Source organism: Ochotona princeps, chromosome 4 (assembly GCF_030435755.1).
Source record: "Ochotona princeps isolate mOchPri1 chromosome 4, mOchPri1.hap1, whole genome shotgun sequence".
In the NCBI taxonomy this organism is placed as follows: Eukaryota; Metazoa; Chordata; class Mammalia; order Lagomorpha; family Ochotonidae; genus Ochotona; species Ochotona princeps.
In genome coordinates this window covers 49,159,165-49,179,488 of record NC_080835.1, presented here as the reverse complement: position 1 = coordinate 49,179,488, position 20,324 = coordinate 49,159,165, and the positions used below count along the sequence as shown (strand labels likewise).

General features: G+C 38.2%; 1 protein-coding gene across 4 annotated transcripts in view; it reads left to right on the top strand.

Annotated features, from left to right (window-relative positions):
• The window catches only part of NLRP14 (NLR family pyrin domain containing 14), a 54,568-nt gene that overhangs the window by 32,169 nt on the left and 2,075 nt on the right, over positions 1–20,324 (top strand). For all 4 annotated transcript variants that reach the window (XM_058663454.1, XM_058663455.1, XM_058663456.1 and 1 more), the window contains 5 exons: positions 7,233–7,400; positions 12,264–12,434; positions 13,130–13,300; positions 14,154–14,324; positions 18,297–18,467. In XM_058663454.1, the coding sequence (XP_058519437.1) occupies positions 7,233–7,400; positions 12,264–12,434; positions 13,130–13,300; positions 14,154–14,324; positions 18,297–18,467 (852 nt within the window). The remainder of the gene's footprint in view (positions 1–7,232; positions 7,401–12,263; positions 12,435–13,129; positions 13,301–14,153; positions 14,325–18,296; positions 18,468–20,324) is intronic.

The window sequence follows — 20,324 nt, the reverse complement described above, 5'->3', positions numbered from 1 at the left end:
TATTGTTCTTTTGGTCTCTGGTTTATTTATTTTGATCATTTCTTTTTTCTGTCAGGATTATTTTTGCTGTTTTTCTAGTTCCTTCAGGTGTATAGTTAGCTTATTTACCTGGTGTCTTTCTTGTTTCCTAATGTATGTGCCTATTGCAACCAATTTACCTCTTAACACTACCTTGGCAACATCTGACAGGTTTTGTAATGGTGTGTTTTTTATTGGTCTCAAGGAATTTTTTAAATTCTGATTTCTTTTTTAACCCATTGTGCATTTGTTCAGTAGCATGTCATTTAGCTTACCAGAATTTTCATGTTTCCTGGGAGCATTTTTGATTTATTGATCTCTAGCGTCACTCCATTTGGTCTGAGAAAATGCATGGTATGATTTTAATGTTCTCAAATTGTTGAGGCTTGTTTTGTGACCTATAATATGGTCGATCTTAGAGAAGGTTCCATATACAGCTGGAAAAAAATGTATAATCAGTGTCTGTGGGATGCAAGGTTGTGTATATGTCTATTCCATTTGCTCTATTGTCTGTGTGAGATCTGTTGCTTCTTTACTGAATTTCTGTCTCATCAATTTGTTTATTGACATTAATGGGGAGGGTTTCACCAATATTGTAATGGCATCTATCTCTCCCCTTAGGTGTGTCAATTGTTTCATATACCTAGGTGCTCTTGCATTTGGTGTATATTCATTTATTATTATTTCCTCTTGGTGACTGGCTCCCTTATCATTATATAGTGTCCCTCTTTAGCTCTTTCAGTGTTTTTCATGGTGAATGTGTCTTGTCTGATAGAATAGCTACGTGGGCTCTTTTTTCTTTACATTGGTATGGAAGGTTTTCTATCCTTTCACTTTTCAGCTTCTGTGTATCTTTATTGATTAGATGTGTCTCTTGTAGGCAATAGATGAGTCCTGCTTTTTGATTCTTCTGTTAATTTGTCTTTTGATAAGTGTAGGCCATTTGTGTTCAGAGTTAATACTGTTAGATTGCAATTTGGTCCTGTCATTCTTGTTTTGGGAACTCTGATTACTACTTTAATGGGATGAATTTCCTCTTTTTCCATTGTTGCTTGTGGTTCAATTCCTTTTTTCCTGTATTCAGCGTGTTTTTCAGTAGCATTTCTAGGACTGACTTAGTATTGGATTATTCTTCTAACTTCTTTTTACTATGGAAATATTTTATTTTGAAACACAATTGAGAACTTTGCTGGATATATTATTCTGGGTTGACAGATTTTCTGTTTTAGGATCTAGAAAATGTTACTCCATTCTCTTCTTGCTTAAAGGGTCGCTTCTGTGAAGTTAGCAATGAATCTAACTTTTCCCTGTATGTTATCCCTTTTTCATGCTTAGTTCAATATTCTTTGTTTTGTTGAGGAGAGCTTAAAAATGAAGTGTCTGGGTGAGGAAATTTTTGGATCAAATCTGTTTGGGGTTCTCTGCCCTTCCTGTTTTTGGCTTCCCCTTCTGTTCCCAATGTTTGGGAAGTTTCTTAATTTCATTGACTATTTCCTGCAAATCTGCCTCTTACTATGCCTTCAGTAATTCCTATAAATCTAATACTCAATTTTTTGATAGTGTCATTCAGTTCTTGGATACATTTCTTGGCTTTATTCAGGTTCTCTCCCATATGTCTAATTGTGTGTTCTCGAATTGGTTATCTTTCGATTCTGACATTTTCTTCTACATCATTCTTTCTATTGTTGAGACTTTCTATTGTATTCTTTAACTCAAGTATTTCAGTTTGGACCTGTTACAGATTCTATCTCTTTGGTGACACATTCCTTAAATTTCTCAAATTCTTGCCATCATTTCTCACTGTCTCTGAAAACTTTTATAATGATTTTTTTTCTTTTCATTCCCTGTCTGGGAGATGCTCATTCTTTATCCTGCAGCTTTAAGGTTGATATGATTTTTATTCATTTTTGAGGGAAGCCTTAGTTTCCTCATTTGAATTGCTTCCTGTTTTTCTGTTACCCTTCCCCATGGCCTTAGGATCTGTGGGCTTTCTTGTTCCTGATGGTATTATGCTTCACCCTGTGGGCCTTCAGTTTCTGGTGTTTTGCTGGTGTCTTCTGAGATGTCTGCGATCAGTGAGACTGTTGAGGTATAAGGACACACATTGTGTGCCTGCTTGGGGAGAGATCCTCTCTGACTCTTGTCTGCAGCCTCTTGGTCACATTGGCACATCAGGTGTGTGTGGCCCCAGGCATTGCAGCTGTGAACGTGTCTAGCACTTGGGGAAGAGTTCCTCTCTAATTTGCCTTGTCTACAGCCTCTCAGCCACCTTGGTAGATCAGCTGTGTATGCCTCCAGGCACTTGCAGCTGCAGATATGCGGGTCCTCATCTTCCTATATCATTTGGTGTCTGGGTCCTAGCACTGGCCAACATAACTGCATCTGGGGTTTCCCTGCAGTTCACATTGGGATTTATGCAGTTGCTCCTGATCCAGACTCTCTCTTCTCCCTAGTTATCCTGTTTCTCCCTCTTAGGTGGTCCTGGCATTTGTTCTGCGGGGTAGTGGGGGGACAGGAGGAGGAGTAGGGCACAGACCCTTCAGGTATGGGTAGATTCAGTCCTTGTTCCGTGTGTCTCTTCCTCAGATAGTTCACTACCCAAACTCTCTTTCACCAATACCTTGTTTCCCAATGGCATACCTGCCTTGGTAGTGGGGTGGGATATGGTATTCAATCAGCTCCTGTGGATTTCTTCTCAGCTTCACCTTCCTTCACTCGTATTTTCTCCTGTGGCTTTTTTGTTTTCCACTGTGTCTTCGAGGAAACTTGCTAGGAATCTACCTCTGCCTGTTCCTCTTGTACTGGTTCAAAATTCACTAGGCTTTTGTCTGTGGTTTGCAGTGCCTCCCCATAGCTCACCTGCACTCACCTTCTTGATCTGCCAGCTACAACCTTGTTTAGTAGTTTTTCCTTGTCTGTGTGGTTCCTGCTTCCCTCCAGTGGACTCCAGGGAGCTTCAGTCACCTTTCCCAGTGATTCTCCTTTTCCGTCTCTTTGCTCCACCTGTTTTTGTCTCAGAGATCTCTGTACTCTCAGCTACACCTGCCTTCCCTGATTGGCCATCTTGTCCTCTCCCTGGATTACATTTATAATGATGGTCCATAAGATTGTATCATTTAATGACTTTGCAGCTGCTTTAGTTTGTGTAAGTAACCCAGATGTTTGCTCAACAATTAAAGAATTGAACAATACAGTTCTAAGAGTGTATGTCGTCCTTAAACAGCATATGACTATTTGGAATCAGTTATGTTGCACAAAACACTGTAAAGACATGAACAATAGAAAAGACATGGGAACATAACTGACTTGTTTGGCGTAAGATTGCATTGTAGCTGATGACATGAATTTTGATGCTCTATTGAGATTTTTTAGGATTTTACTTATTTTTATTGGAAACTCAGATACAGAGAGGAAGATCTTCAGTCCACTGATTCACTCCCCAAGTGGTCACAACAGCTGGAGCTGAGCTGATCTGAAGCCAGAAGCCAGGAGGTTCTGGGTCTCCCACACAGGTGCAAGGTCCCAAGGTCATGCCTGACTGCTTTCCCAGGCCACAAGCAGGGAGCTGGGTGGGAAGCAGGGCCACCGGGTAGACACGAACCCATGCCCATATCGGATCCTGGTGGACACAGGGCAAGGACTTTAGCTGCTAGGTTACTGTGCCATGACCACTTAGAGATTTTTTAAACATGAGCAAGAACACAGAGCTGACATTGCAGGCAAATTAACAGATTTCAGTGGAATATTCAGTAACTTTTAATTTTATGAAATAATTACATTCAGTAAAATAGAAACGTTAAATATTCACTTTCTCACTTCTGAACAAAGGTAAACACTTATGTCACCCTCCTAAATAAGACAAATAATGTTTCCATTCCCTCCAATAAGTTCCTTTCATATTCCTCTCTGTTCAGTCCTGTCACTCCATCCAATGCAGTGGAATCACTTTCTAATCCATAGAAATAATTCAGATCGATTCTTTCATCCCCATAATTTTTTATTTATTTTTTATTGGAAAGTCAGATATATAGAGAGGAGGAAAAACAGAGATCTGTCTGCTGATTCACTGCTGACCTGCAATGGCCAGAGCCAAAGTCAGGAGCTTTTTCTGGGTCTCCCTCATGGGTGCATAGTCCCAAGGCTTTGGGCCATCCTCCACTGCTTTCCCAGGTCACAAGTAGGGAGCTGGATGGGAAGTGGGGCTGCTGGGATTAGAACTGGTGCCCATATGGGATCCCAGTGCATGCAGGGCAAGGACTTTAGCCACTAGGTTACCGTGCCAGGGCATTCCTGTAACTTTTAAATAATCATACATGGTAGTATAATATTCTTAACCATTGGTTTGACAAAGATATAAAAAGTATTTGACAAAGCTATCTTTGTAGCTATGCATATACACACAGGCCTTCTGTTTTTGTGTTATACTAGAGTTAGCTTCTCTTTAAACATTTTGTAGAATTTTCAGTAATAAACCCACCAAATCCCAGACTTCTCATCAATGGACGATTTTTAATTACTATTTCAGTCTTTGTTAGAGAAAATGTAAACATACCTCTATCTTCTTGATTTAATCTCAAAATTCCTTTAGGGATTTTTCTATTTCTTTGAAGTTTTTTTATTTTGTTAGCCTGTTCTTCATAGTTGTCTTATAACTAGTGTTGGTTGTAATGTCTCATTTTTCATATCTACTATTTTTTGAGGGGTTTTTTTTCCTTTATTGCTTTGTTACACTGGCCAAAAGTTTGTCTATTTTGTCTATCTCGTCAAAAAATAGTTTTCCATTTTGTTCTGTAGTTTTCATTTAATTTCATTTCTTTCTGCTTTGATCCTTTTTATTATTTGCTGCTGAATCTGGTTTGGTTTTCTTTGGTTTGTTCTTGTTTTCTTAAGTCCTAAAGATGCATCCCTAGGTAATTTATTTGATACTTTTAAGAAAAATATAAGCACTTAATACTTTCAGTGTTCCTCCAACTGGTGCTTTTGCTCTATCCCACAAGTTTTACTATGTCTCCATTTATTTCAAGAAAATTTTCTATTTCTTAATTTCTTCAGTGACACATTGCTTATTCAGTAGCATGTTTTAATTTCCATGGACTTACAAAAGTCCTATTATTGTTCTTGCCTGAGAATATATATTATAATTCACTTTTTTAGGGGCTAATTGATTTGCCTCCCAGTATATGATTAATCCTAGATTGTTCCAGAGACAGTTCTGTAGCAGTTGGGCTAAATGTTTTGTAAATGTGTCTTGGGTCCATTTGCTTGTTAATGTGGTTCAACTGTGACATATGTTTTGACATTCTGTCTGGATGACTGAACTGTATTGCAATGTTTCTCTTTGAATTCTAATAATATTTGCTATATGTATGTATGTATATGGTGTTCTTGAATTGTATGCATGTATGTTTATGGTTATTATATCTTCTTGATGAATCTGTTCTTTCATCAACATACTAATATTCTTGTCTCTTTTTTTTCTTTTACAGTGTATTAGCTAACATCTGTTTCATCTGACTGTATCTAGGTACTCCTGTTAATTTTTGGTTTCCATTTTCCTGGTGTATCTATCTCTAGCTCTTCATCTTCAGTATTTATTCAGTGTCTTTATTTGTGAAGTGAGTTTCTTACAGGCAGCTGATTGTTAAGTCTTTGTTCTTTTTTTAATCCATCCAATCAATCTAAATATTTTGACTTGAAAAGTTAATCCATTTACGTTCATGGTAGTACTAACAGATAAGTCTTTACGTTTATAATATGTCTTTGTCTCTTGGGCATATAATTGGTGGTTAATAGATGTATATTCTTTGTAGAAATATTTTGCAACTTTTTTAAGTGGTTGTTTACTTTCATAGTTCTCTCAGCAACATGTTTAAGTCCTAACTCCTCATCTTTCCTAACATTTGCTGTTCAGTCTTTACTTTTACTTTGATTCCAGATACTCTATTACTTTTTAAAATTGCTTGTTTCTGTATCATTTCCTTGTACCCGGGCTCTTTGCAGAGCTGGAACTGACTCTGATTTCCATTGCAATGAGTGCCCATCAATATTTCCAATATCCAGTTGATGCTTAATATTATGAACAGAACTGAACAAATGATAGATCCTTGTTTCCAAGGCACAGAAAATAGATGGGCTTTTGAAGGGACAGAAAGTTCCAAAGAAAGAATTTTTAATGAGTATTGACCTTATATTTCAAGTAACTAAAACAGCTCTAGTCTCTTAGATAGATGCAGTAAGGTAGTTGGGATTATATGCAATGTTGAAGAGTTCCTTGGAATGTATTAAATACGCATCCTTAGATGTCGTACCTATTATTCCTTCACTTAGCGTCATTAAACTGAATCCTAACAATACCAGTGTCTCCTTTTGGATTAAGCAGCTTCCTCTTTTTTAAAATTAGGTTGTTAGTGTGTGCCACCATACTGTGCTGTGGCCTTATTTGTTCAAGTCCCTTTTCCTTAGCAATGAGATTGCTCATTTTACTGAATGTCATTGGTACACTTACTAGAGGAGGACAGTTGGTGCTCTCAATAGATAAGATTGATTTTATTCTTTGTGCTTGACAGTGGCACGCTGGAATAAGGATAGGGCATGTGCTAAAGAGAAGTTTGAACAGTGAACAATATGAACTGGCAGTAGAGAGCTATCAAATACTATGGGGGAATTAGGTTATCTCAAATATCAACTGAGTTAGAAAATAGAGGATAGGATGAAATATTGATTTAACTTCAGAATCTGTTTTGGACTGCTTCTATAACCTAACAAATTCTAGAAAATGATGTGGCATATTATGAAACAGTGTTTTGCTAGTTGATGCTGTAAATTTTTCTTCAGGTTATCTAAATTGTCTAAATGTTGTGATTTAATGATACAGTCTCAGTACCTGGAATGGACCTGGTAACTATGACTACCCTCTGCTGGGATTAAGAGCCTAAGGCTCCTTTGTTAGCAACTTTTTTCCCCATTTAGCTCAAAATAAATTGGACGTTCAGTTGTCAGTCTATAAATGGAAGGTCAGAGATGAAACCCAATTGTTTATGTAAGTAGTATCCTGACACTCAGACTTAAGACTTGACTTCCAATATGAGAAACCCAGAGTAAGATAAGTAAAATAATGAAATATAATATGCAGCATTAGATACAGAATAAAGGAGTTATTTTAACCAGAGACAGAAACGATCTTGTAATCCCTCCTGCATATTTTTCTGTTGAAGGTTGAAATTCGTCTCCTTCCCTGATGGTTGTCGGGGTATCTCAAAATTTCTGACTCAAAGTCAGAATCTGACACATCTGGATTTGACAGGCAGTGATTTAGGGGATAATGGAATGAAGTCCCTATGTGAAGCTTTGAAACACCCAAATTGTAAAGTACAGAATCTGAGGTAAGTCTTCAGGTTTTTTGGTTTTGGGGTTTTGTTTGTTTGTTTTTGTCCATATTCTAACATCCTGAACTTGGTGTTCAATGGGCTAGCTTACACCCGCTTTTGGGACATATCCCAAATGAGCAGAATAAAGATAATATGCTTCTGAGAGGCCTTCTCATTCCTTCCATACCCTCACTGAAGACTTCACTGTGGAAAACTGAGTCTCCAGTTTCTACAGCAGTGGGGAAGAGGGGGATGAAAGCAGACCTGGAATTTACAGACAGTGTATCATTTTTTATACTTAACTGTAGAAATACTTCATTATATTTTTGAGCTCTCACAGAAAAGAATGCACTAATGGTAACTAAGGTAGTACTGGAGCAAATTCAGTTTTGTTTGAATTTTGATAACAAATATAATCAGCCAAGGAGGTTGAGAGTAACATGACTTCTGTCAATTGTTGGCATCATGGCTAGCTATCACATACTACTGATTTTAGTGTTGTGCTTCCAGCTGATTCTGAGATTAGCAATATTTCATTTTCACATTTAGACAGCTTTTATGACATACCTTATTTGCAAATGATATGCAGGTGTGCCTGAAAACAAAAACAATGATTGTAGGTTTTACCTTAAATTTTTTTTCTAATTCCCAGATTCTATTCAGGGGATCCATTATTTACATTGATATGAAGGGCCAATTTTAGGGAAGCATTTTATAGAATCAGATTATGACTAATTTTAGGAAAAACAAGTGAAATCCGAAAGAAGTTCTTTTTTTGAAAACATGAATTCTGTTACTGTTGACAATTGTTTAAGTCTAACCAGCTTTTATAAGTTTGAATTCCCTTGTTTATACTAGGTTTAGAAAGTAAGATAATTCTGGAACATGGATTGAATGCAGGAATCAGCAGGCCAGGTGGAATCAGATGTTTTAGGACACTGGAACCTTCACCTTTGGTCTGAATCCTAGGGTAGAAGTACATCACTGGTTCCTATAACTGAAATATTTCAGTGAAAAACAGCTGATAAGTAGGGAGTAAAGAAAGAGATGTGTAAAAGAAAAATTCTTTGAAAAGCAGTTACAAGGAGACAGGCAAGAGCTTCCAGTCATTGGTTCACTCCACAGACAGACAAGACTGGGCCAGACTAAAGGAGAATCTTTTCATCTCCCGTGTGGGTGGTAGGGGCTTAAGCACTTGGGTCATCTGCTGCTGCATTACCTGGATGTATTAACAGGGAGCTGGATCAGAAGTGGAGCAATGGAGAATTACACAGCTACCCATTTGGTTACAGACTATAGTAAAAAACCAACTGTCTAGATCAATTAGTAGAGCTGTTTCTATCATAGCTTTTGCAACATTATTAATTACAGTAAATATTAGTTTTTTTTACTGTATTAGGTTTTCTTTTGTATATTAGAGATATGTATATTAGATTTTCTTTTGGAAGAGTTAGAGGCAGAGAGAGATTTTTCCCTCTGCTGGTCCACCCCTCGGATGGCCACAGCAGCTGGAGCTGAGCTGATCTGAAGCCAGGAGACGGGATCTAGGACCTTCATCTGGGTCTCCCAAATGGGTGAGCCATCCTTAACTGCACTCTCAGACACAAGCAGGGAGCTACAATGGAAGTGGAACACCTGAGACTTGAATCAGTGCCATATGGAATGGCAGAGCCCTAACTTGTTATACCCAAGAGTGCAATATTATACAGTAGGGAGACAGCAGAAATGTTTGATTCTCCAAGAGTAAAGAACTCTTGTCAATTATTACAGTTGTTTATAATCATGAAGTATATAATTAGCAAAGATAAATGTGAACAGACCTTTTGGAGAAGTAACCACTTCAAACGTACAAGGCAGCATTCAGCAGAGGCCCGTTTGAATAGAAAGCTAACCACCAGTCATCTCCAACTGAAAAGAATTCTTGTGTCCACTGATAAACCTTAAAATATGTATCTGCATAGCTTTATGGACAAAAATAATATAGGACATAATATGAAAAGCCCTAATCTGAAAATTCCAAATGTTCTAAAATGTGAAACTTTTGAAGTGCTGACATGATACCACAAGAAGAAAATTTTGCATCTACCTCATGTGATAAGTCAGAACTTCACAGCTAAATATTTAAAGTCACCTTTAGGCGAAGTGTATAAAGTATGTATGAAAAGTAAATGAATGTCTTGCTTAGAATTGGTTCCTTCCCCAAGATATTACATTATCTATATGCAAATATTCTAGAAACCGAGAAAGTCCAAAATGAGAAACATTTCCATTCAGAAGCATTTTTTATAAGCAATACTCACCTGCATTGATTTTACTATCTTAATTAGATATGTTTATGTTTATTTGAAAGGTAGACTTACAGAGACCAGGAAAAAGAAAGACCTTCCATCTGCTGGTTTACTCCCCAAGTGGCCATAACAACAAGAGCTGAGCTATTCTGAATCAGGAGCTTCTTCTGGATCTCACATGGATGCAGAAGCCCAAGCAGTTAGGCCATCCTCTGCTGCTTTCCCAGTTCATAAGCACGGAGCTGGATCTGAAGTGAAGCAGTCAGAACTAGAACTGGCAACCGTATGGGATGCTGGCAATGAAGTCAGGAGTATTGGCCTGTGAGCCACCATGCCAGCCCCCTATTATCAATTAGAATAAAGCAAATTACTAACAAATTTATCAGTAATAATGTAATTTGTTTTGTTTGATAACTAACTTCTCTGGAAATCTTTAAGATACAGATTTCCAGCTAATTTTTAAAAATTACATTACTCCAAGGTTAAAAATCAATAAATTTGGAAACTATTTAAGTTATCAAGGATAGCATAACCACTGTTTGCAGCAAAACAATGGTATCTCAAAATTGGATTCAGATTGTATGAAAATTTGTAGTATTCACTTGTTGTAAGATGTGAAGTTTCCAGGGCCCAGCATGATAGCCTAGTGGCTAAAACCTCTCCTTGCATGCTGGGGATCCCCGCTGTTCCACTTCCCATCCAGCTCCCCGCTTGTGGCATGGGAAAGCAGTAGAGGATGGCCTAAAGTCTTGGGTTCCTACACCCACATGAGACACCCAGAAGAAGCCCCTGGCTTCGGATAGGCTCAGCTCCAGACATTGCAACCACTTGGGGAGGGAACCAGTGGATGGAAGATCTTTCTCTGGGTCCATCTCTCTGTATATCTTCCTTTCCAGTACAAATAAATACATTAAAAAAACTCCAAATTCCAAAAAGTAAAGATGCTGGTCTAAATTTAGTTGGCTCATTGTAATTATATATCCATCTCTACATTTATATGCTTTGAAATATTAATAAAAGCAATAATCATGTAACCTATCCAGAGAAGTTCAAAAGATTCAGAAATACTTTCATTCATTCATTCTTGTTAGAGAAAACAGGGCCTATGTGATCCAAAAATCTGTCTTTTTGTTTTTTCTGTGGTAAAATCGAGAAGGCATGCAGCTATGTTTTCAATCTCACATTATTACAGAAATTATTTCTCTAATGAGTCTGCTTGATTTACAACCCAGCCAGCCCAGGAAGGCTGTCCTAATGCAGAGGCTCTTTAACAAACTATTGCTTTATCACCTATGGTGCATTCACACTGAATGTTAGGCAGCAAGACAGCTTCTGCAACCATAGTGCTTCAGACATTTCTCTCAATTTCTAGCTCGTGCTGGAAAAATAATCCAATGCTCAAAATAAATTGTGAAATTATTGGACCATCTGGAAATTTCACAGCAGGCATTTTCAGAAGAGAAAATTCCATTTGCTTTGCTGTTCTGAGCCACTGGCAAGCTCACCCCTCCTCAGCAGTTCCTCCTCATGGAGGAATATCAGTTTGCTCAGGTGATGGCAGTTACCTGAACTTAGCTGGCAGCACACGAGAACTTACCCCATTGGAACTCAGCTCATAAACAAAGCTCTAGCATCTTACATTAGATAAGGTTCTACTCTAGACCTCTTCTCAAACCAAGAACTTATTCTTGGTAGATCCAGTGAGAGTGCCGTCCTCTGAGTTGGCTGCATGTGTAGGACCATCATAAGGACTTACACACAACGATGGCTGGTTAGAGTCACAGCCAGGAATCCGTATGGGCAACAATAGGAATAACAGTTTATGTACTTTTTAAGAGACTTCAGGGATTTCCAGCCAAGGGCCTAATTTTAAGACATTTTTGAGAAGAATTGCATAAGTTTCCCAGAAGGACCTAAATGTAACATATAAACTAATGTGTCTGTCTATTGATGGCTCATATTTTGGAGCCATAATCCTCAGCTCTCACCTGCCTTATTGGTTTAATAACCAGTGACTAATGTTCTATATTATATGAGACAAAACCTCCAAACTCCAAAAGAATGGAAAATAGGACTTACATCTTTTTTTTTTAATGTCACAGTGCCATTAGTCTTTCAGAATTGACAAATGTCTTTTCAATATATCTGTAATACTAAGAAATTGGGATAGGACTGGTGCTGTAGCATGGCAGGTATAGTCATCTTCTGTGGCACCAGTATCCCCTCCTGGCACTGGTTCAAGTCGTGGCTGGTCCACATCTGATTCAGCATCCTTCTAATGCACCTGGGAACGTAGCTAAAAGTGGCTCAATTGCTTGGGCTCCTAAACCCAAGTGGGAAACCCAAAAGAAATTCCTGGCTCTGGACCAGCCCACTCTGGCTCTTTGGGGATTGAGTCAGCAGATAGAATATGAATGAATATGTCTTTCTCTTTCTCTCTTTCTCTCTTTCTCCCTCTCTTTCCCCCACTTCCCTCCTTCCTTCCCTCCCTTCCCTACATAGATCAGCTGGTTTTTCAGGAAGCTCCAGTGACTGCGTGGTGGTTGTTCTTTTCTGAGGAATGATCATTTCTGTACATTGTTTTTCCCAGGTTAGAATGTTGTGACCTAACTGCAGTTTGTTGCCTGAATATATCCAAGGCTCTCATCAGTAACCAGAATCTGATCATTCTGAATCTGTCAACCAATAATTTGTTAGATGACGGAGTAAAGCTTTTGTGTGAGGCCTTAAGCCATCCAAAGTGTCGTCTAGAGAGACTGTCGTAAGTTGTTTTGTTCAGTTCTGTATAGCTTACTTAGGAACTGGGGAAGACTGCCTGGGTCTTGACTGGCATGCGCTCTAATTCTGTGTGACTTCCAAATGTATGCCTCTGGTCTCCCTTCATTTCCCTTCCTCTTTTACTTGGCTTTCGTAATTTACATTGCAGTAAGAGGCTTAAACTTTGTTGTTGTTGTTTTTTGCTTTTAAATTAAAACTAACTTAATGGGAATGCAGACAATGGCTATAAATAATTGAATGAATTAAAGATACCTGCACCACCATGCTTATAGCAGCACTGTTCACAGTAACCAAAGTTTGTAATCAACCAATGTACCTCTCAGAAGATGAATGTGCTGAGAAAATGTTTTATTGTGTATATCTACACAATAAAATTTGATTCTGCTAAAATAAGAAATTCTACAATTTGCAGCTAAATGGACTCAACTGAAAGACATCTTGTGTAGGCATCTCTCTTCTGTGTTTTAGACCTTGTCTACAGTGGCCATGAAATTTATGTAAAGCAAGTAAATCTGCTGAGGTTGGCTCCTTAGTATTGGTTTATTTATAGGTATATTATTTTATTATATTATTTATAGGTATATTATATAAGGCTTGGGCACCAACTAATGTCTCCAGGAAAAAGAGACTAAGTTGTTAAGGGAATTGACAGATCCCTCACATGTGTTTCTCTTTTAGTTTAGAAAGCTGTGGCCTCACGGAAGTTGGTTGTGAGGATCTTTCTTTGGCTATTGTCGGCAATCAAAGCCTGACACATCTATGTTTGGCAGATAATATGTTAGGAGATGGTGGAGTAAAATTTATGAGTGATGCCTTGGCACACCCACAGTGTACTCTACAGAGCCTTGTGTAAGTGATGACTAGTTTTCATTTTTCTGGTATGTTGTGGAAGTGTATTTAAAGTGAGAACATGTTAGGAACATATTCTGTCACTTGCTTCTTCCCTGCTATCACCATCAATGATAATGAAGAAAATGATACTAGTAACAACCATTCAAACACAAATATGGCTTCCATTAAATGGCTGGATCTCAGTGGAATCAATATGTTCATTTTTATCAGATGATTTCTTAAATACAAACCAAAATTTTTGTCAGATGTGGTTAAATTACCTTCCATAATAAGTTATTTATATTCCCAGCAGTTAAAGGTCCTGCATTTTAGAAACCTAGTTAAATTGATTAACTGTTTTAAGATAATTAAACATTTTTATTTATAAAAAGTACATCATCTTATACTCCATTTGGTTTAATTTTAATATTTACATGTCAGATTTTCCAAATGTAGTTGTAAGGCTTGAACTTCTTCCTTCCCTTATTTAAGATCTGCTATATAAAAAATTACTGATATTTATTTTCCTTACTGATTAAAAATGCCATTTTCATGAAGAGACTGCATGATTTATTAGGATTATAGCTGTTGTGCTCCATCTGTCTCCTTAGCTGTTCCATGCAGCTACATCCAAAAGATTCTGCTGTTTTTGTGCAATGTAAAAAAGTAACATTTTATGAAGAACATGAATTCCTCTTATAGCCCAAAGTGGGGTAAGCCTGCTTCCCAAGTAAGAGACAAGCGGTGATGGTGCGTGGTCTGAGGTGGGATGTTAGGTAGATAGGAAGTGAGAATCTGAAACCTTTTTACATGTAGAGGTCTCTGGGTGGTAGAGCAATGACTCCATCTCCTGACATTGTCTCCCTTATAGGCTCAACCAGTGTCATTTCACTTCAGCTAGCAGCGGATATCTCTCTGCTTCGCTTATGCACAACAAGAGCCTGAGACATCTGGACCTGGGATTAAACAACCTGCAAGATGAAGGAGCAAAGCTTCTGTGTGATGTCTTTCGACGTCCAAGCTGCAATCTTCAGGCCGTGGGGTAGGTTTCCTTTGCCTTGACTTTTCTGGGACTCCAGCTATAGTGTTCGTGGGGATAGGGGAGATATGAAAAGACAGACTGAGAAATAAGTATCTGTCTGAGAAAGGAATATTTATCTTCCATATACTCTTTCTCATTCTGCCCGAGACAAACTGGTGACGTTTTTTACTCAGGTTTGAAGAAATACTGTATGGGGAAAGCACAGTTGTTAAACCACTGCTTCTGGCACCATCCTGTGCTGCAGTGCCTGGGTTTGAATCCCAGCTCCACTTTGCATACCAATGTTATACTAATGTGTACCTGGGGAAGCAGCAGTTGATAACTTAAATACTTGAGTCCTTGTCATCTGTGTGGGAAATTCAGAATGAATTCTTCGTTCATGCTTAGTCCTGGCCCAGCCCTAGTTATTGTGGGCATTTTGAAAGTGAAACAGAAGACAGTAGAGTTCATTTTGTTTTATTCATTCATTCCCTCTACCTCTTTCCCTGTCTCCCTCTCTCCCTCCCTCCTTTCTTCCCTGAATCTATATATCTCTGTCTTTCATTCTGTCCCCTCCCATAATTTTTTTCAATCAGCAATTAAAAGCATTATTATATCCATTATAGTCAACTTCCCTTGGGGAAGGAGGACAGAGGTATCAAGCTGAATTGTGGTTATTATCCATGGTGAATCGACCCTATGCTTTAACATCCACGAAGCTGGGATTACACTCTACTGGCTTATCTTTCACGTTTAGATTTACTGTAATTAGGCCAAATCTCAAAAAGCAAGTAGGCTTTTACAAATATCATGAAATCCATTTTTTTAAAAAAGATTTATTTGAAAGCCAGATCCTCCATCTGCTGTTTCACTCCCCAATGGCCAAAACAGTTAGGCCTGAACAGATCAAAGACAGGTGGTTCATCTGGTTTTCCATTATGAATGGTAGAGGCCCAGCACTTGGGCTATCTTCTGCTTTTTCCTGACCATTAGCAGGGAGCTGGGTTGAAGTGCAGCAGCTGGAACATGAACCATACCCCATGAGAGATACCAACATCAAAGGCAGCAGCTTTATGTGCCACTGCCCCTGCCTAAATAGCAACCTCTTATTCCTATTATGTTCCCTCATTGTATATATGTAATTGTATAGTTGTGGCTTTAGGGTTTCCTTTTCAGTGGTTATTCAGAAACACATTTGAACTTATTTTGAGCTATCTTATTGGGCATTTTAATGATAGTATTGTTGCTAGCATGAAGTTAGACAAACATGTTGCAGTAGTCTCAGCTTACTTGCCATCAGGGCCCCCATAAGACGAAGGCCTTGAATGAATTAGTAAGCTTCTGACCCCCCGGATTTTTTTAACAATAGTTAAATTACTTAGTATACCCAGAAGTGTTTTCTTTGAACTGACTCCTACTAACCACAAGACCAAACAAGTTTAGCAGTTTATTGTGACATATGCAAACACTAAGGTGACCGAACCCTCAAGGCCAATAAGCAGCTATGTTCGTTATGGAAATGTGTATGATGTGAAGTTCTGATTCTATGCAATTTCCTTGATTGTTCCCCATCTGGAAGACTAAGTTTTACTTAAAGGACATTACTAAATCCAGAGCCTCCATTTCAACTCAGAGATAAAATTTCTTTTTTATTATTTTATCTATATAAATGAAAAATGCTATATATTTTGTTATACAGATCTAGGGGCACCCTATTATCCTTCTTGTGTTCCCACCCTTCTTCCTCATTTGTCTTCTTAAAATTTCTACAATGACATACTTTCAGTTAACTTCATAATCATAGACTAAACTCTCCATTTAAAGAATTCAACTAATAGCAAGTAGAAGAAATCATTGTTCCTCAAGAGTATACAGACATAGGCTATAAGCAAAAATCAAATCCAAAATGTTGATTTCACTAACACATAACGTTTTTGTACTCTGAGTTATAGAAGATCAAGGGGACACATGTAAGTTTTGATATGTTGGGCTGTCATCCTCGTCACGTTCAGGAATGTTTTGATTTCCCTTTTATTTCTCCCATGGGAATTATTTAGCTACATGATAAAAAGTAAAATTTCTAAGTGACCTAAATACTCAAGGTCTTTGCTCAGCTCACCTTCTTTCTTTAGCATTGCTGTAAACATTAAGAAAAAATTGTGCTTTCTTAGCTACCTTCATAGCTTCTGTGCAATTTTACCATTTTTTCAAGCATAATACAAGGTAGATACTGAAGACACTAGATGGCACGAATGTTAAGTCTACAGATTTTCTAAAACACATGTTGTCGGTCGAGAGAAAATAAATATGCAGCCAATTACAGTATATTCCCTATATTATAAGGATATGGGAAAAATTCCAAAGAGTGGGGTTGCATAAAAGAGACTGAAGTACTTCATGTTTGAAGGATGATGAGGATGAACGAACAAACACTAGAAGGAGCAAAGCGGCAGATGAGTTGTAGTTGGAGAGAAATCATGTGAGTGGTAAAAAGACTATGGTGAAGACAATGTATGGAAAGAGCAAGATTGAGGCAGCATTGTAAATATGCCTTGAATGCCCACCTGGAAGAAAAATCATCTGAAAGACTCTGAGCCCGATGCCTAGGGTGGTTTATTTTTTTTTTTGTTTCTTTTTTTATTTCAGAACTGTTGTAAAAACGGAAAGAATAGGTATCTATGGAGTCCTGCATAAACTTCATATTCATTTTTGAAAATGTATATTTATTCAAAAGTCAGAGCTACAGAGAGATCTTTCATCTGCTGGTTCACTCCCCAAATAGCTGCACCAGCCAGAGCAGCGCTAGGCCAAAGCCAGGAGCTTCATCTTAGTCTTCAGTGTGGATGCAGGTGCTCGAATGTTTTGTTCATCCTCTACTGCTTTCTCAATTCATTATCAGTTCATTATCAGGAACCAGGATCAGAACTGGAACAGCCAGGACTTGAACTGGCATCCTTGTGAAGTTTCTCATCTCACATAATAAATAGGGACCTTAAACTTCTCTCAAGAGGCTGGCAATGTGGCATAGTAGGTAAAGTTTATGCCTATGATACTGGCATCCCATATGGGTACCATTTCTAGTCCTTGCTCATCCATGTCCTGTCCAGCTTTCCAATGTACCTGGGAAAGCAGTGGAACATGGCCCAAGTCTTTTGGCCTTGCACCCACATGGCAGACATGGACGAAGCTTTGGCTTCTGTCTGGTACAGCCCTGACTGCTGCATGGGGCATGAACCAGCTGATGGATGGTGGATCTCTGTCTACTGGCCCCTTGATTGATATCTTTCAGATACATAAACAAAAATAAAAGTTTGGAGAGTATTAACTGGAAAACGTGACCATCTAAGTTATTTGAGGAATTAATAGAAAGCAGTGATTAACATGACAATAATTGTTTTAAGACAGACAGGGGCTAAGGTTTCCTTGGCAGTAGTGACATCCATTGAATTAAAATCTTTTTTATTAGATATATTAGCTTCTAATATAAATGTGTATGACCTATTCCTTAACTGTATAAATAATAGTAAATTTCTGAAATTGGAAATAAAATGTCCATCTAGGATAGGCATCTTGGTTAATGGTTACAAGATCTGAAACTCCTATCAGAGTGCTTAAGTCTGACTCCGGGCTTCAACCCACAGCCAGCTTCCTGCTAACGTGGACCTAAAGAAGTAGCAGTAATGGCTCAAATTGTAGAAGACATGGATTAAATTCCCAGATCCCAGCTCTAGTCTAACCCAGTTCCAATCTCTGTAGGCATCTGGCCATGAATCAGCTAAGAGAGGGTAGTCTGTGTCCCTCTCTGCTTAGTTTAAAAAAAAAAAAAAAAAAAAAAGTCTCATTTGTTTCTAGTGGTAATGTTATATCTGCCCAGGTGTGTACTGAATGGTGGATTTACTGAGTCAGAAAAGAGTTGAACCACCTGGGCATCTTGCGAGAGGAAGCTGATGCCCGTGACTTGATGGACTTAACGTTTCTCTGTGTGTCCTGTAGGTTGACGGCCTGTCGTCTCACCAGTGCTTGTTGTCTGGATCTGGCTTCTGCAATTTCAAACAACCCGAACGTTGGGAGCCTGGAACTTGGTTACAACGACTTACAGGATAGCGGAGTGAAAATTCTGTGTGTCGCTTTAAGACATCGAAAGTGTAACATTCAGAAGCTTGGGTGAGTTCATATTTTCCATTTGGAAAATGGTAGCTATTGATGGATAGTATATCTAAAGTATTGTACAGAGACAGAATAAAATTAAATAGTAAATAATATTGACTTATATCAGTCTTGTTTTGGGGCTGACACTGTCATATTTCATATACATTAATTGATTTACTTTTCGATACATTATATGAATACATAGTCATCCTTGTTAATAATAAAGACTTCATTTCCTTGTATATATACAAATTTTTGTACCAAAATTGTTTTCACAAAATGAGGGGTGGGTTGTTTTTTGTTTGTTTGTTTCCTAAAACTATTTCTTCATTAAGATTTGTAAAATCTGTTAAGTTTTTTAAAAATTAACTTTAGGTTTTCTCATATTGGGTAGTTTTGGTAAGTAATATTTTATCTGTTCATATAACTAGAACATATTGCCAAAGGCCTAATATTTTATTATCTGCTTACCTGTTGAATCATTTGTAGTGATGTTTCATTTCTCCTTCTTGATGTTGGCAATGTGGATCTTTTTTTTTTTCCTCAAGGAACATGACATTAATCATCTATGTAGATTATAAAATTTTTCTGAATTTATTTCTTGTACTTAGGGATTTTTTTGAAGATTTTGTTTTTATTGGAAAGTCAGATACACAGGGAGGAGACACAGAGAGGAAGATCTTCTGTCCGATGATTCACTCCCCAAGTGACCGCAACAGCCGGAACTGAGCTGGTTTGAAGCCAGGGGCTAGGAGCCTCCTCCAGGTGTCCCATGTGGATGCAGGATCCCAAAGCTTTGGGCTGTCCTTGACTCCTTTCCCAGGCCACAAGCAGGGAGCTGAATGGGAAGTGGGGCCACCGGGAATAGAAACAGTGCTTGTATGGGATCCCACTGCATGCAAGGCAAGGACTTTTGCTGCTAGGCTGCCGCTCCAGGCCCCTTAGGTTTGTTTTGACAGTTTTTATGAAATCTTTTTCAATGCTTAGATCATATCTATCTCCATTCTTTCCCAACATAGTTACTCTCAATTCCCTCCAAATCCACATTGTACAAGTTTTACTATTTATGCATTTTATTTTCAGTCTAAAATACTTTAAGAATCTCTTTCCTTAATTCCTGCTACTTTCCTTAATTTTCTTAATTCCCATTTCCCTGGGTCATTTTATGATTTATCCTTTGGGCCGGGCACAGTAGCCTAGCGGATAAAGTCCTAGCCTTGTATGTGCCAGGATCCCATATGAGTGCAGGTTCCAACCCTGGTAGCCCTGCTTCCCATCCAGCCTTCCTGCTTGTGGCCTGGGAAAGCAGTAGAGAATGGCCCAAAGTCTGGGGACCCTGCACCCATGCATAGGAGACCTGGAGGAAGCTCCTGGCTCTTGGCTTTGGATCGGCTCAGCTCCAGCCGTTGCGGCCACTTGGGGAGTGAATCATCGGACAGAAAATATTCCTATCTGTCCTCCCTCTTCTCTGTATATCTGACTTTACAATAAATATAAGTAGATCTTTTAAAAAAAATTACCTCTTAATTCTAAAACTAAGAGGGCATTCTTGTTTTTTGGAATATTTAATTTCTAGCTTTATGCCTGAGAACATACTGTGTGTGATTTTAGTCTTTGAAATTTGATGACATTTGCTTAATGGCCCCATATTTGCGTAAGTTCCACAGTGTACTTGAACATGAAAAGTTGTTGGTGGCAATATTCTATTTCAGTTGGCTGTTAAGTTTTTTGTCAAATTATATGTTAGAGGTAATTTTGCAAAATAATTACTGTGAAAAAATGTTAAATATTATACTTCTAGAGTTCTGTCTGGTAATTTAGTTTTTGTTTTCTGTATTTGAGACTATTAATGACTGAAATTTTACATGTTTC